Raw genomic sequence first — 13550 nt, forward strand, 5'->3', positions numbered from 1 at the left:
CTACTCCCTACAATTCTTCAAAACTTCTCAACCAGTTCACAGGTCTCGGCAATACACATAAAACAAACAAATATTAATTTATTCACACATACACACGTTCAACCAAGCATTTCAATCATAAACGAACATAACTAAATTACCGGCTTCCCTTACCTCGAATAAACCAGACACTTCCTAAGCCTCCACTGTGTTGACTAACCAGAAATCAGCTTTTAAGGCAACCTACTACTTTCTGATCGATGAAAAGGAACTAACCAGACAATCAAAGACATAAAACAAACTCAGAGAAGTAGATGATGAATACATGCAAGCTTGAACAATGCTTCCATGTATCGGAAAATACAGAAACTTCAAAGAACGATTGAATTTAACTTACCAACTCCAAACAACAACTTGATTGGTGAAAAGAGAAACTCTTGCCACCAGGAAACTCAAGCACGGTCTAAATTGATGATCAGAATGAAAAGAAGATGAGAATTTGTAGAGAGAAGGAGAAAAATTTTAGAGAGAAGGAGGAGAAAATAAAACTCAGAAATTTGGAGAGAAGAGGTACATGCAGAAAGTAGTCTGAAACTTTGAAAAGTTTACTTATATACTACCGTCAAAAATCGATCGGTCCAACCAATTGCATACAACTGGATTTCACTTTTCTCTAAATTGAATGATATGGTAGTGAGTGTTAATAAATATTATAAATGTAAATTTTTACTTTTCGAACAAATATAATCGTGTTCTTGTCAATCCTAGCTAAAAATATTCATATTTTTTCTAATTTTCGTTCACCCCAAAATCTTAAAATTAATTTTAAAGACTATTTAATTTTTTTAAATGTTTCTAATGTTTACTGAAAATAAACTCAGATCACTGAACTCTATCATTTTAAATAAAAACGTTTCCTAGTTTGTCCACTTATAGCGTGGTGATATATGTACTTTTCTATAAATGTATTTTAGTGTTATTTGAAAAGACAAAACCCTTAGATGACCTACTTATTAATGTTATTATAATTGGATTAGTAATTCAACCAATTGAGGTATTGGATTAAGGAGTTAATGATTTGACCACATAAATCATTGATTAAATTTAAAATTATATATATTTAATATGGTTGTTTATACTAAATAAAGTGTCTTTGGAGAATTAATATGCATTTCCTTTGATAATCCATGCTATTTTTACATTATTTGATAGCTTAAGTACCAATTTATTTCAAATGATAAGTAGTTTATGCCAGTCTGTTACTATATAACTCTGTCCATTTGTAGGCCTGCATGTGCTATACATTATAACACTTGTGTGTTAATGACAGGGTATGCAACATGGCTCCAACTTATAATAATATTGCAATAACAACACTTCTGCATAAGATTTAATCTTATCTCCTAAATAGCTTGTTTAGAATAAGACATTCAAACATCTAAAGTGCACAATGCTTTTATGGTTGAGAAACTAAGTGAGTTAAAGTCCCATATTAGATAGAAATGAGAAAGTAGAACATTATATAAAGATGAAAGATCCATTAATCCATTGTCTTAAGTTTTTGGGTATAGAGTGGTGCTAATCCCTTATGTGGTTGAGCTCAGATGTCATTGGTGCTTGTGTCTCTCTAGACCCAACAAATGCTACATCAGTTTTATTTTTGATGCATTAAAGTGTGTTTTACAATGATATTTGAGTAGTTTACACCATTTGACACATTTCACCTTAAATGTCAAGAATATCATTTAATAAGTAAAAGAAGTTAACATTGTTAGGTTAAAATGATTATATTCATTTATTTTTGAAGTTTTGAGGCTACAACATGTAACAATTTGATCCAAATAGAAGTTTCAATTATGCGTTGAGGAATTATGAGGAATAATGTCCAAATACAATTGCTGTTAGGAAATATCCGACTTTGCACAATTTATACACAGTTCACAAACAGTTAAAATCTGTTCTCGTAGTCGTAGTGTAATCCACATGACAGTAAATACAAGAAGACACTCTTCAAACTTTGAACTTCACTCAAAAATAAAGAAAGGAAAATCCTTGGAAGCTAGGACCCTTAATTTGTAAATGCAGAGTCTAAAAGATTAATTTGCTGCAAAACGGGTACTCTGTTGCAGTGGAAAGTCCATGAGGCTGCAGCTAAAACAAGCAATAGTGAAACCTTATCAGATCAAACAGTATTAACAAAACTAAGTGACATGACCTAGCCTTTATGCAAGACTATTATTGTTAATAGACATGGTTCCTTTGAGTTGTTTTTGTGTTGCCCTATCAATTCAGTTTTGTGGTGAGAACATGTCACATGAGATTGGTTAGTAGCAGTACTCACATCAGGATCATGTGCAGTAGTAATTAGAGTTTGTGAGCACTGTGCTTGTAGAGCCACACTCACTGACTATGGACCTGTCAAGCTTTATTGACCAAGGATATTGGTAGTTTTGAGCAGTGACACCAACATGAGAAGATGACCTCTGCATCCTGACTGGCTTTGGGACATTTCTCCCTTCCATTGAAGCCCTTCTTCTGCTTGGCTGCCTCTCAACAGAATCTGGCCTTGCCTTTGGTGCACTCTGTGATCTGGATTTGGCCCTTGATGATTCTGTGTTGGCCATGTAGTTTGGAAATAAAGGGTAGTCATAGGACATGGCTTCTGTGTAGGCTGGTTTAGGGAAGGAAAAAGGTAGCTTTGTGTTGTTGTAATAGGGACTGCTTTGTGCTGTGCTGAAGGAACAATCCTCAAAATGACCACTGTATGCTCTCGGACTCAATTCTGTCAGTGTTGATGGTGCAGGTGATGCATTGTAGTTTTCCTCCTTTGAGTATGAACCATTTGATGAGTAATATGTAGAAAATCTGTGATCAGAAAGTTCTCGATTTGGAGAGCTTTTTCTGCCTCTGGAGTTAGCTTTGGATTCGCAAACAGCCATCTCAACAATCTTGGCATTCTCTTCCAATTCCAGACCACTTTCCATTTCCTAGATGAACAAACAGCACATTCTATATCAATCAAACAGAAGAGCTTATTGTTATTTTCCTTCCTTTTCTTTTTGTCTGGCCAGACTAAATTAATTTAGTTTCCAAATTCAACAGTGCAAGATATTCTTCACATAAAAGAAGTAACTCTATATTGTGTCTAGCATGATTTGAATAGTACTAAGTCTGTTTTCGTTTATAAGTGCTACAAAGTGTTTTTGCAGTTAATTCAGAATGAAAATTTATCATTTTCTCACTACCTTAGGCAGAAAAGACCAATGTTTATCAGAAATTTTTCATGTAAAATTTTAAAAGAAACCATGCTTCTGCAATTTGAAAGGTAGTCAGTTGGCAGCAGTTATTGAACTCACATTATACATGTGCATGAAGAAGTTGTCCTCTGGGGACATTCTGTAGGGTGAAAGATTTTGATCAACCTTTCCTTCTGACACGATCCTTGCCCTCTGAGCACGAGCCCTGGCTTGTGCTACGACCAAAGCCTGCATGCATCTTAGTGTCTCCCTGGCCTGTTTTCTCACCAAGTGACCCCTCACCAGTGCCTGCAACTTCACCAGTCCTCTAAGAGCACACAGTGCCTTTCTTGCCTATTGCAGAAACATTGAAGTATTAGTCACACGCACATACCAGTATCAGTTCTCTACACACAAAGTCCAATATTAGCCTATCGGGTCTGAGAAAAAAAGTTTCTGTTTTCATTTCTTGTTTTCATCGTCTCCTGTTTTCTGAAATATATACAGAATAAAGTGAACAAAAGTTGAAGAGATGTTGTTTTTTTTCAAACCAAACAACTCCAAATGACATAACATACCAAGTAGGACCGAAAAACTGACTGAATTTTAATGGCTGCAGCCTCTTCAATACTTGTTGACGATATATTGGAATCAGGAGTCAAGCAGATGATAGCAGGCACCAGAGCCACCACAGTGTCATGTTTCCTTTGATCATTCTCAGCATCTGTGGTGGTAGTTTGCACTGTCACTGAGGCAGTGACACCAGATTCTGCAAGATTCAGTTCCCTGGAAGCTGATGATCTCCTGAAACTCCACCTTCTTTTCTCCTTGGGGGTTGTTGTTGTTATTGTTGTTGTTGAAGAAGCAGGAGTTGTTGGATTCTCTGTTGTTCCATTTAACAGACACGAGTTTGTACTACATTTTTCCTTCTCTTTTTCTCTGTCTCTCTTCCCTGTCAACAAGTTCCTGAGCCATTTGCCTGTCCTCCCCATCTCTTTCAAAACATGAATAGCATAAAAAACTCTGAAGAAAGTAACAAAATGAAATGCAAGATTTATTCACATCTGTTATTGACATGTTGCTTTCAATACCATGGTCCCCATCTGATGCTAAATTTAGCTCAGCCCCCCTCAACTTATTCCATCACAACTATCTCTTTCAGTGCATATTTGGGTCCCTGTCCACGTAACTGGGTAACTCCTCTGCTTACACAAGGAGAAGCACAGATGCAGCTTCAATGATAGGCCAACGGCCACCTCCTTAACACTACTCATACAGATCCATTGCCACCAATCACAACACTTACACAGATAAATAAGGAACGTGTAATGTTTTTAACTTCAATTTTATTCTGAAATCTAAAAGAGTTTCATGATCATGTCTGCCGTTAATCAGTTAAAGATCATAATTACCAGCAGTTATTGTAAAAGTTAAGGTAAAAAAGAGATTTGCTCGGTTGCAATGTGTGGTTTGGTGAATTGAGTTGTCGGTTAAGGAGAAATGGGTTGGATCAGAAAGCATGTGAAAAGTACGTCAACAACAACTGGCAGAATCCTTCTAAAATACTCATTCTTGGGTACAATGGTTTTATTGGCTAGGGTCCATTTTTAAGGTCCATATTCAACCTTGGAAAAAATACAACAACTCCTACTATCACCACCAAACATATTTTTCCATCAATTTCACACCTCATTCAAACATGTGTTTCTTTATAGCTAAATGCTAAACTTGTCATTTTTGTCTATTTCTCTCACTTTTCAATTTTTTTCTTACCTAATTCTTGATTTTCCCTGTGTTTTCTATTTCTATGCAATCCTAGACTTAACCTATTTATTTAAAATACCATAAAAAATAAATAAAGAATTTTAGTTCTTTTAAAAGTTGAAAAATAAAATTTTTTAGAATAAAAACAAAGTCTCACATTAAGTAAAACAAAAAATAATATAAATTTATGTAAAATATCTTTTTTGATAAAAAGTTTTTTAATTAATATAAAAAATAGACATGTGAGGATCTTATCTATAATAAACCATACCTCACCAATACGGAAATTTAGGTGTATGTCGATCTTTTTCTACAAAATCTTAAACCAAGAATTAAAGGGAAATAAAATTCCAATTTACCCTAGGCTAGTTTCCTTTCCATGACATGGCAATGCATTGTGAAAAGTAAACCAACTTTTTTCTTTTCATTATATTCCTAAATCCAATAAGATTGCATGGATTCAAGAGCTTTCATGCTTTCTTTTGGCAGAATGTGTTACGGGTTTCCTGGGTCATTGCTTAATGATCATGGAGGATTATGCATTTCAACATCTTTCTAGATAAAATTATCCCTTTTCTTTTTCCTTTTTTTTAATTCTTTAATATTGTATAATGTAGCTAATACTATAAAATTTGATTCCCAAAAAATGTGCTTAATATTTCACATTTAAAATATGTGAAGAAGAAAAAAAAGAGTTTTAAATTTATTCTCTCATGTCCCCATAAGAGGAAACTCTTGACTTCATCTTGTTGGCTCCCAAATTGCCACAACAACTACCAAAGTGCAAGTGATTTTGTCAACATAGAGTTCAATCAATTTATGTTAAAATCAAATTTTATGCTACAAGTGAGGACCACCCATGAGTACCTAAGCTTTTAAATGGCTAGATTAATTAGTTTGGGTAACCAAAAGTCACTCGTATCATATTGAATGCTCCATGCACTTTAACTCTTTTTGTATCAAAGTGCATTAAGACAAAGAAAAAAGATAAGATTTAGGTTGTAATAATGAATGCATTTTTGAAGTTTTAGGAAATAATTTTCTTGAAAGCATATTGTGAGAAAGAAAGTTTAGCATAGGATGTTATTAATTAGATATACATAAAAGGGTAAGAAAGAAATAGAGTGATATTTTGTATTATGGTGGAATGAAGAAAAGAAGTTGAAAATGGAGTCGGTGGAGAATAAAATGGGAGAGAAAAGGACAAGTTTGTTGAAGCACATGGGTATGAATTTAAATAGGAAAAAGGGTCCCATTAGAGTTGTGATTTGTGTTGTTACATAAATTTTATATACATCTTTGCTTAAACAAATAATTTGTTGGCAATCACATGCTATGTTTTATGATGATTAAGCTCTTCAATTTCATTCAGGAAACAAAAACATAGGGATTTGCTCCATTCACTTCCCTTATTCTCTATTTTTAAATGCTTTTTTTACTTGCTATTATCAACACCCAAATTCCTCAATGCGCTGAAAAGCTTCACATGCCTTTCAAACCAACGCACCCATCCTCATGTGCTTATTCTATAAGCAAAATCTTATAAGTCGTATTGAATAAATTCACTTAGGTTTTGAGTTTATAACTTTATCTGAGTTATTATTGAATAATCTATTAACTTTTAGTTAAAAACAATTATTAAAAGAATATGATTTTGATATCAGGTTGATCATGATTAATCTCTTTCCTTTAATATAAAAAATTGTGTTTATAATAAAATAATATAAATTAAACATAAAATACAAATAAAAAATAATAAACTAACAAAAGATACCAACAAAATATATAGATAAGATATCTATTTAAAAGATTTAACAATTTAATATATTTAACACTTTTTAAATCAGTGTACATAAATTATAAATATAATTAATTTATCATTCATAAATATTAAATGAAAATATCTATTTTTATATTTAAGTAATATTAAATTGTTAATGATATACAAATATGACATAGAAGACATTGAGATACGTAACCTCGACATAAGAGTTTGTTGAAATTTCAGTTTTGTAAAGGTAAGTCTTAAATTTCAGTTTTTAATATATTAAAATTTCATTTTGAGTTTAAATGTATAAAGGAAACAAAATTAAGTATTAAATTTGTCAAGTTAAATTGATTATTCTAAAATATAATTTGGTATAAAAATTGAAGTAGTGATAAAATGGTCTCTGGCATAATTATGAGAGTTTTTATTTATATATAATAATGATAATAATATATGGAATTGATTCTTTGAACATGTGTGTTGCATAAACTCCTGTGAACATGCTCATTTGTCTCCTTTTGAAGGTGACAAAAGAAATGTTGGTATTGGAGGATTTGATTTGGAAGGAAGAGAAGTTGGTACATCCAAAATTAATTTGGGCCTTGTGGTCCATCATCCAATTAACACTGTTCCTAAGTCATCATGGGTTCCTTAAATGGGCCCCAGAACATCTATATAAGTGTGTATAATGCCAAGTGGATTATCTTATACGTTTTTTTTCTAATATTTGTTAAAATTATTTAATGTAGTTTATCATTTTTTTTTTGTCTTAATGTAGTCTTCTTTTAATGACTAATGACAAAGAGATAAATAGTACAACTTAGGTAAATATTGTATGGTCAGTGTAATCATTGAGTGAGGTGAATCTAATTAATGATATAGTTGTTATGGTTGAGGAAATCGGTTTTGGGAGATGTTTGTTTTGGTATCTCTACCTATGTTTTTGTTTTGAGGTTGTCATAGATTTATTCTCTCTGATTTTTCTTATTATATTTGTCACATATAACATATGAATATATCAAATTATCATTTCGTGAATGTGAATCTAATTAAAATTTTTAATAAAAGTAAAAATCACAATGAGACAAAAAATTAAAAGAATATATTGAATAATTCAAATAAATATTTAGACTAAAAAATATTAAACCACTATTTTTTATAATAATATGTAAGTTTATGATTAACTAAGTTTTTTTTTTTTACTTAAAATTTATCTTAGAAATATAAAATTGAAAAGAAAAACTTTGAAAATTTTATACTACCGTTGATCCTTAATGCTATAAACTTATAATATAATTATAGTGACTAAAATCATTTTTAGAAAAAATATTTTTAATGTATTAAATTGATCTATTATTAATATTTTTTTATCATTGTTCAATAATACAAAACGCAAACATTCTTTAATGAAGGTAAAAAAGAAAAGAAAAGAAAAACAAGTCTAAAGATTATAGAATTATAGAATATGTTATAAAAAGATCAATATTTTTTCCATGATGGTATTAATAAATAATTTGTATTTCTTTTGATTTAAAAGAGATAATGAAAACTTGGGAGAGAGAAACAGTGAGGTGAAAGAGATGAGAAGAGAGAATGTCTGAGCGTGGTTAATAGAATTTCTAAGACTTTGGATAATTTCTGGAGTTCTGCCCTAATCAAATTTACGAATATATAGTTTCTAACTTTTGAACTCTAAAATATTAATTAGAGTTTAATATTCAAATAATTTCTACGTTTTACTTTAAGATCATTAAAGTAATTATATCACATATTGATATCTTTTATCATAACACAACTCTTGTTAAAATGGAGAAACTTATGGCAAATATAGAAAGGATACGCTTTATTTAAAAAATTTTAGAGAAATTGTCTAACAATATATATCTTTTAAGTTTTAGAATTAAAAAGACGTGACATCTCATAACTCACTCTATGGCATGAGTATTATTATAATTTTGCTTTAAGACATTAAACATAATTTACAAGTTATTTTATTTAGAAAGTTAAATTAAATTTAGAGAAAATATTTTGGATAATAAATTGTTATATTTGAAACTTAAAACTAAAGGAATGTCATATCTAATTGATTTTTTATTTAACATATTATTTTATTATTTCTTTAGGAATGAATGGTCAAAATTAATTCCCACATACATGATATCAGTCTAAGGATATGTTAATGTCTAAGTCAGTTTGAGCTTGACAATTTGGTCTTTTTTGCTTCTTCGGTTTTTTATTTCAGCTTGATTAAGAGCTCATATTTATAGAGTTGAAAACTTTTCCAAATGAATATGAAATTGTACAAATTTTTCATCTTGGATTTAGAAATTTGGAAGATTGTGGAAGTAAAGAAACAAGTAGCATGTAAAATTGATAAATGTTTGTGATTTGTAATGTTATATATATTGAAAGTGCATCTTTTTTGGTTGGATTGACATACAAGTTTTGGTTTTTTCTTATCATCCCAAATATGACATGATTAATGAGTTGATTAGATGAAATTATCTATTAGCCTTTATTAATTAAGAATTGACCATTCTATGATTAATGTTCAGTATTGAAGTTAATCGACCATTTTATTTCAACAATTCCTAATAAATTTGTGAAAAGAAAAAAAGAACAATAATGATGATAGTCACTCATTACAATTTGTTTTTCGAGAAAATGATATTAATGAGACGGAATGAAGGATGGTAGGTTTAGTTTGGTATGGTTTGATATCAGAATTTCAATTTCCGAAAACGTTTTTGGGAAATTTCCACTCTTCATTAATAAGAGGGCAACAAAATCAAAGATAATGGCATAAAGTCAAAACATACAAATTGAATTGCCTATCTAAACATCCACAACATGCTATCAACAATAATTATGGAATTAGAAACATGTCTATGTCTACAAAATATATCATTTTTTTGGATTAAAAATTTGTATTTTTTTAAAAAACTAAAATTATAATTAAAATAAAAAAGATGACAAGATAATAACGAGAGGTATGGATGCATGTTTGATTATAATAGTTCTCGTTTTTTAAATCAAAATTTATATTTATTTTTGTTTTCTACGTTTGGATAAGTATGAAATTTGTGTTTTATATTGATTTTTGTATGATAATAGACATATTTATACTTTCATCATCTGATAAAGAAAACGAATTTGGATAATATCTCTATCTATTGATAAATGTTTATTTGTCATCATGATAAATAAAAGTGAAAGATTTAATAAAAGAAAGAAAATGAGGAAGACACATGAATCCAATAGGAAAATGGAAAAGGGTTGACTTTTTCAAAAGGGCTGATATAAAATTGGATAGTATTATTTTTATAATTAAGAAAATTTTAAACACACTTTACACCTATTATATATTCTTTTAATATATCCTTTTTACAAATATAAAATTAACTTTTTTAATAATTAAAATATTCTTAAAAATGAATTGATATAATGTAGTCATATTTCACATTGGGCGGTTGTATGACCTAAAAATCATTTATGAAGTAATGAGTACGTGTAGCACAGTACTGGTGACACCAATACACAAAAATACGAGTCAAACACTCAACTTCCAATGACTTACTCTGTCCATACACTGTTTTTTTCTGCATTATTCCAACCTTATTAATTCCTCCATTCAAATAAAAACTACTTATATAACGATATCGAATCCAATTTTTTTATTTTTTTAATTAAAAGTAAATTTTAAATTTTATTAAATTATTTGATAACAATTTGATTGAAGTATAATAATATGTTCTATAAATAATAAATCAAGTTAAGATGTAAATTTTAAATTTAATTTAATTTCATAAAATTAGTTCCTAAATAATATTTATACTTATTTATATGTTATAAATTCACTTTAATTCACCTATCGTAATATTTCTAAAAATTTATATGATGATTATTGATTTTGAAGCTTTAAAATATTCAAATAATATTTTAACATAGTAGAAAATATAAAATCATGGAATCTTACAAGATTTAGTCATTAATTGATTGGTGTAATAGTAATTAGAGAAGAGAGAAAAAGGTTGAGATTTTGGTTTAAAAAGAGTGCATTGAACAGTATTATCACCCCATACACTATATATTGAACATAAATGATTGATGTGCAAGTATCCAAACTCAAATATCTCAGTTTTGTTTATTATCTCCAGTTAACCTTTTGTGTTGTGTAAAGCCCTTCCTTCTCATTCTCTTTGACTTTGACGAAAATGGCATTTGCAAGTCTCATACCCCTTCTTGCATTTCTTCTTCTGCACCCTCTTCCTTCTACATCTAACCTCCTTTCTCCCATCGTTGGTCTGTAAAATCTCTTCTATGCATATGCTTCTTCATTTTCATTTCTTCAGTCTTGGTGTCAAACTTTTTCATGGATCTTTATATGACAAGACACAAGATACGGTTCTTGCATGCAAAAAAGTTGTCTTTTTGAGATCATATGTTGCTGATTCAAATCTTTGAATAAGGGATCTTTTCAAACAGTTTTCTTTTCGTTTTCGATGAGAGCTGTGGATTGTTTTGACATGATGTTTTGTTTTGTTTTTTTGGATTCAGACGAGGTCTGCAAAGGAGTGGAATGTGGAAAAGGAACATGCAAAGCTTCTCAGAACAGCACTTTCTTCTTTGAATGTGACTGTCAACCTGGTTGGAAGCAGCCTCTTTCCAACGATACAGATTCAGCCTTCAAGTTTCTTCCCTGCATAGTTCCTAATTGTAAGAAAATTAACAACTTTCCCTTCTAACTTCACACTGTATATCATTGTCTTGTTCTTTGTTGAATTAATTTGTGACACTGTCGCTATCAAGAAAAGTATTTGCTTATATAAACTTCTTACAATATAACATAGCACAAGGTTTTGCTGTGCAGTTCCTTTTCTTCTTGGTTTGGTTCTTGTGGTTGAAATGGTCACTGCTATATGACTGTTTGGTGAAACTGTCTACCATATGTTGAAGTAAAGGAATAGAGAGATAACATGGTGGAAATTTTTCCAAAAAACATATTTCTTGCTTTAAAGGGTAGAAATTATCTTCATAAACTTCAGATTCTGTCATAGGTTTATGTTATTGTAATGCAACACAAACAAAGTTTTAGCTGTTTTTAGAAGTAAATAAAGAAGTAAGATGTTGAGGAATTAGAATAATTCAATTTATGGTTTATATTCTATAGAGGTTACGACAGTGAGACAACCATGCAGTTGAAGATTACTACAGTTATGTATATTTTGGCATGAATTTCGCTTCACTGAATAAGAAAGTGTGACTAAAAAGTGTGTTAAGAAGTATCTTACTATCTGAAATAGTGAGAGATTTGAATGATATTGTGTGCAGGTACATTGGATTATTCTTGTTCCAAAGCCCCTGCCCCTGTTCAAGAAAAGGCGACAAAATCCAATGAGTCAAGTTTTGATGGTAATTAAAAGATGAGTAACATTTTGAGTTTGAGAAGGTTTTGTGAAACATCATTAACATTGTGTCAGTGTTTAGCTTGTCGTTGGGTTGACTGTGGAGGTGGCTCATGCAACAAGACATCAATGTTCACCTACAATTGTGAATGTGATGCTGGCTATTACAATCTCCTAAATGTCACTTCCTTTCCTTGCTTCAAAGAATGTAAGATTACAAACCTCACTCATAGTTCTATGATTGATGTTCATGTAAAAAAAACACAAAAAAACACAAAGTTTGATCTATGTTTACGTTCTACCCGTAAGTAGTTTAAGATAATTTTCTGGCGATTTTGAATTTTTTGTGTGTTTAAGGTTCTCTTGGCATGGGATGCTCTGAACTTGGAATATCACTGACAAATTCTTCAAGCTCTGCTGCACCACCGGCTTTGAATGACAACAGTAAGAACGAAGGTGAAGTCACAACTCTGGATTCATGGTTGAGAGATTTAAAAAAAATTATATTTTATTGCAGATATATATAATTCTTACGTATTTATAAAAATAAACACATTTTAATAAGTGTTAAAAATCGTTACAAAGATAAATTCAAAATTATATTTCAATTTTTTTATAAAGAAATGATTATATAATATTTATTAAAGATTAGTTTTTTCTTGCACTTTTTCAAATTACAAACTCTAAACAGGAAAAATGAAATTTAGAAAAATTATTTGGTCAACAAAATTCATTTCTTTTAATTTCTTAATCTTGGTATCTCTATACTGTTGTAGGAATGTTATTATAACATTGTATAACCCTATTTTATAATACTCTTTCTGATTATTTTTTATTTAATATTTAATATTTTATCAGGTTGCTCAATTCTACAAGGAAGTTACCTTAGGGTGGCCATGGTAGTTTTGTTCATGGCAATGCTCCAACTGCAATAGGATAATCACAGGATTATTTTAGAACTATTTCATCTTCTGCTATTTATTTGATTACCATACCATCGCATTAATTAGAGTTTAATGCACAACGCTTTTAGTTATTATATATCTTCATTTGTCTTGTTTGTTTACTCTCGGTATATAATACAATATTCCACAGCATATTAATGCAATGATTGAGGCTGTATTTAAATGTTTGAGACAAATACTAATTATACTAAAAATATTTGACACCTAAAAATAATTTTAATAAATATAAGGAGGGTATTTATGATTAAAACTATTTATAAACATATAAATATAAAATTATGTTTATATATGTTTATACCAATTTCCTATTCTTATATCTAACCAATCAGTTTAGGAGACTAAATTCTTTTGAAGCACTGAGAACTAGAATATAAAACATAGCTTATTACACTAATTGTTGATAATTGCTTATTAAATTATTTGTCATTTTACT

General features: G+C 30.0%; 2 protein-coding genes across 4 annotated transcripts; one reads left to right on the forward strand and one right to left on the reverse strand.

Annotated features, from left to right (window-relative positions):
• Positions 1–1878: 1878 nt before the first annotated feature.
• On the reverse strand, positions 1879–4545 carry LOC124838188 (protein IQ-DOMAIN 19-like). 3 transcript variants are annotated; one of them, XM_088095972.1, is made up of 4 exons: positions 3794–4545; positions 3336–3569; positions 2321–2966; positions 1879–2124 (listed from the first exon to the last, which is right to left on the reverse strand). In XM_088095972.1, exons 1-3 carry the CDS (start codon positions 4205–4207, stop codon positions 2328–2330), a joined length of 1287 nt encoding a protein of 428 aa, XP_087952098.1. In that variant the 5' UTR covers positions 4208–4545; the 3' UTR covers positions 1879–2124; positions 2321–2327. The 3 variants fall into 3 exon arrangements, with proteins under 3 accessions (XP_087952098.1, XP_047169676.1, XP_047169675.1); XM_047313720.2 differs by having other exon boundaries at positions 1879–2130; positions 3794–4544; XM_047313719.2 differs by having other exon boundaries at positions 1879–2966; positions 3794–4544.
• Positions 4546–10856: 6311 nt separating this feature from the next.
• Positions 10857–13274, forward strand: LOC124838184 (uncharacterized). Its single transcript, XM_047313716.2, has 6 exons — positions 10857–11049; positions 11305–11463; positions 12079–12159; positions 12235–12360; positions 12510–12608; positions 13011–13274. Exons 1-6 carry the CDS (start codon positions 10962–10964, stop codon positions 13085–13087), a joined length of 630 nt encoding a protein of 209 aa, XP_047169672.1. The 5' UTR covers positions 10857–10961; the 3' UTR covers positions 13088–13274.
• The last annotated feature ends 276 nt before the right edge of the window (positions 13275–13550 follow it).

This window comes from Vigna umbellata, chromosome 8 (assembly GCF_029865625.1).
Source record: "Vigna umbellata cultivar VRB3 chromosome 8, Vumbellata_1.0, whole genome shotgun sequence".
NCBI lineage: Eukaryota > Viridiplantae > Streptophyta > Magnoliopsida > Fabales > Fabaceae > Vigna > Vigna umbellata.

Excerpts from the sequence above, each read along its gene's own strand:
- LOC124838188 (XM_088095972.1), bottom strand. The coding sequence starts at position 4,207 with ATGGGGAGGACAGGCAAATGGCTCAGGAACTTGTTGACAGGGAAGAGA. Across the intron at positions 3,570-3,793 it reads CAGTTTTTCGGTCCTACTTG|GCAAGAAAGGCACTGTGTGC; the intron begins GTATGTTATGTC and ends TTTCTGCAATAG. Across the intron at positions 2,967-3,335 it reads TCTTCATGCACATGTATAAT|GAAATGGAAAGTGGTCTGGA; the intron begins GTGAGTTCAATA and ends TTGTTCATCTAG.
- LOC124838184 (XM_047313716.2), top strand. The coding sequence starts at position 10,962 with ATGGCATTTGCAAGTCTCATACCCCTTCTTGCATTTCTTCTTCTGCAC. Across the intron at positions 12,160-12,234 it reads CAATGAGTCAAGTTTTGATG|CTTGTCGTTGGGTTGACTGT; the intron begins GTAATTAAAAGA and ends GTCAGTGTTTAG. Across the intron at positions 12,361-12,509 it reads CTTTCCTTGCTTCAAAGAAT|GTTCTCTTGGCATGGGATGC; the intron begins GTAAGATTACAA and ends TGTGTGTTTAAG.